This window comes from Merops nubicus, unplaced genomic scaffold, assembly GCF_000691845.1.
Source record: "Merops nubicus isolate BGI_N331 unplaced genomic scaffold, ASM69184v1 scaffold11846, whole genome shotgun sequence".
NCBI classification, from domain to species: domain Eukaryota; kingdom Metazoa; phylum Chordata; class Aves; order Coraciiformes; family Meropidae; genus Merops; species Merops nubicus.
Window position 1 is genome coordinate 1,619 of NW_008612981.1, and position 922 is coordinate 2,540.

Below are 922 nucleotides of genomic sequence, written 5' to 3' on the forward strand. Positions count from 1 at the left end.
GCTGGGCAGAGGGTGGAGGGGAGGTGGTGCTGGAGGGTGTCCTCACCTGGGCCACTCACCTGGGCTCGCTGCGAGCCTGGGCCCCGCGGTACAGGAAGACCAGGCTGAGGAAATGCACCAGGAACTGCAGCAGAACCGTCAGCACCGTGTAGAGGTTGAAGATGTTGGGCAGAGGACGCTCCTTGGAAAGGGTCTTCAAAGGCTGGGGGAGGAAAAAAGAAGAGGGGTTGAATTCTAGAGGGTTTGGATCATCTGCAGGTAGCAGGATCCAGCTAAAATGTCACAGAATCCCAGCGTGGTGGGGCTGGAAAGGACCTCTGGGGATCATCTCCAACCCCCCTGCTCCAGCAGGGTGCCCAGGGTCACAGCCAGGAGGGTTTGGGGTCTCTCCACAGCCTCTCTGGGCAGCTGCTCCAGGCTCTGCACCCTCACCCCAAAGAAGTTTCTCCTCCTGCTCCGGTGGCACATCCAGTTGGTGCCCGTTGCCCCTTGTCCTGTCGCTGGGCACCACTGACAGAGTCTGGCCCCAACTTGCCCCCCAGGGACCCTTTAGCTCTTGCTCAGATCCCCTCTGAGGCTTCTCCTCTCCAGCTGAACATCCCCCAGAGATGCTCCAGCCCCCTCAGCACCTTCATCTCCAGCAGCTCCTTGTCTCCCTGGAACTGGGGAGCCCAGAACTGGCCCCAGCTCTCCAGCTGTGCCCTCCCTGGGGCAGAGCAGAGGGGCAGGAGAACCTCCCTGGACGTTCCAACCACACTTTCTGATGGTCCCTCACCCAAGCACTGACCCGAGGAGCCTCCTGAGCCCGGGGGAACAAAATCACCAACCTCCTCCAAGCAGAGGGGACCGTCCATGGACTCAAACAACATTTTGGGGGGCAGAGGCACCTTGTTAATGCCCCCACCCTGACCCAGCAGGACCA

At 61.0% G+C, this 922-nt stretch overlaps 1 protein-coding gene across 1 annotated transcript in view; it reads right to left on the minus strand.

The window, feature by feature from the left end:
* Positions 1-922, minus strand: part of LOC103774342 (manganese-transporting ATPase 13A1-like) — a gene marked incomplete at both ends in the record, with an annotated part of 3,311 nt that overhangs the window by 1,537 nt on the left and 852 nt on the right. Inside the window, one exon of the mRNA XM_008941741.1 lies at positions 60-207. Coding sequence (XP_008939989.1) covers positions 60-207 — 148 coding nt within the window. The remainder of the gene's footprint in view (positions 1-59; positions 208-922) is intronic.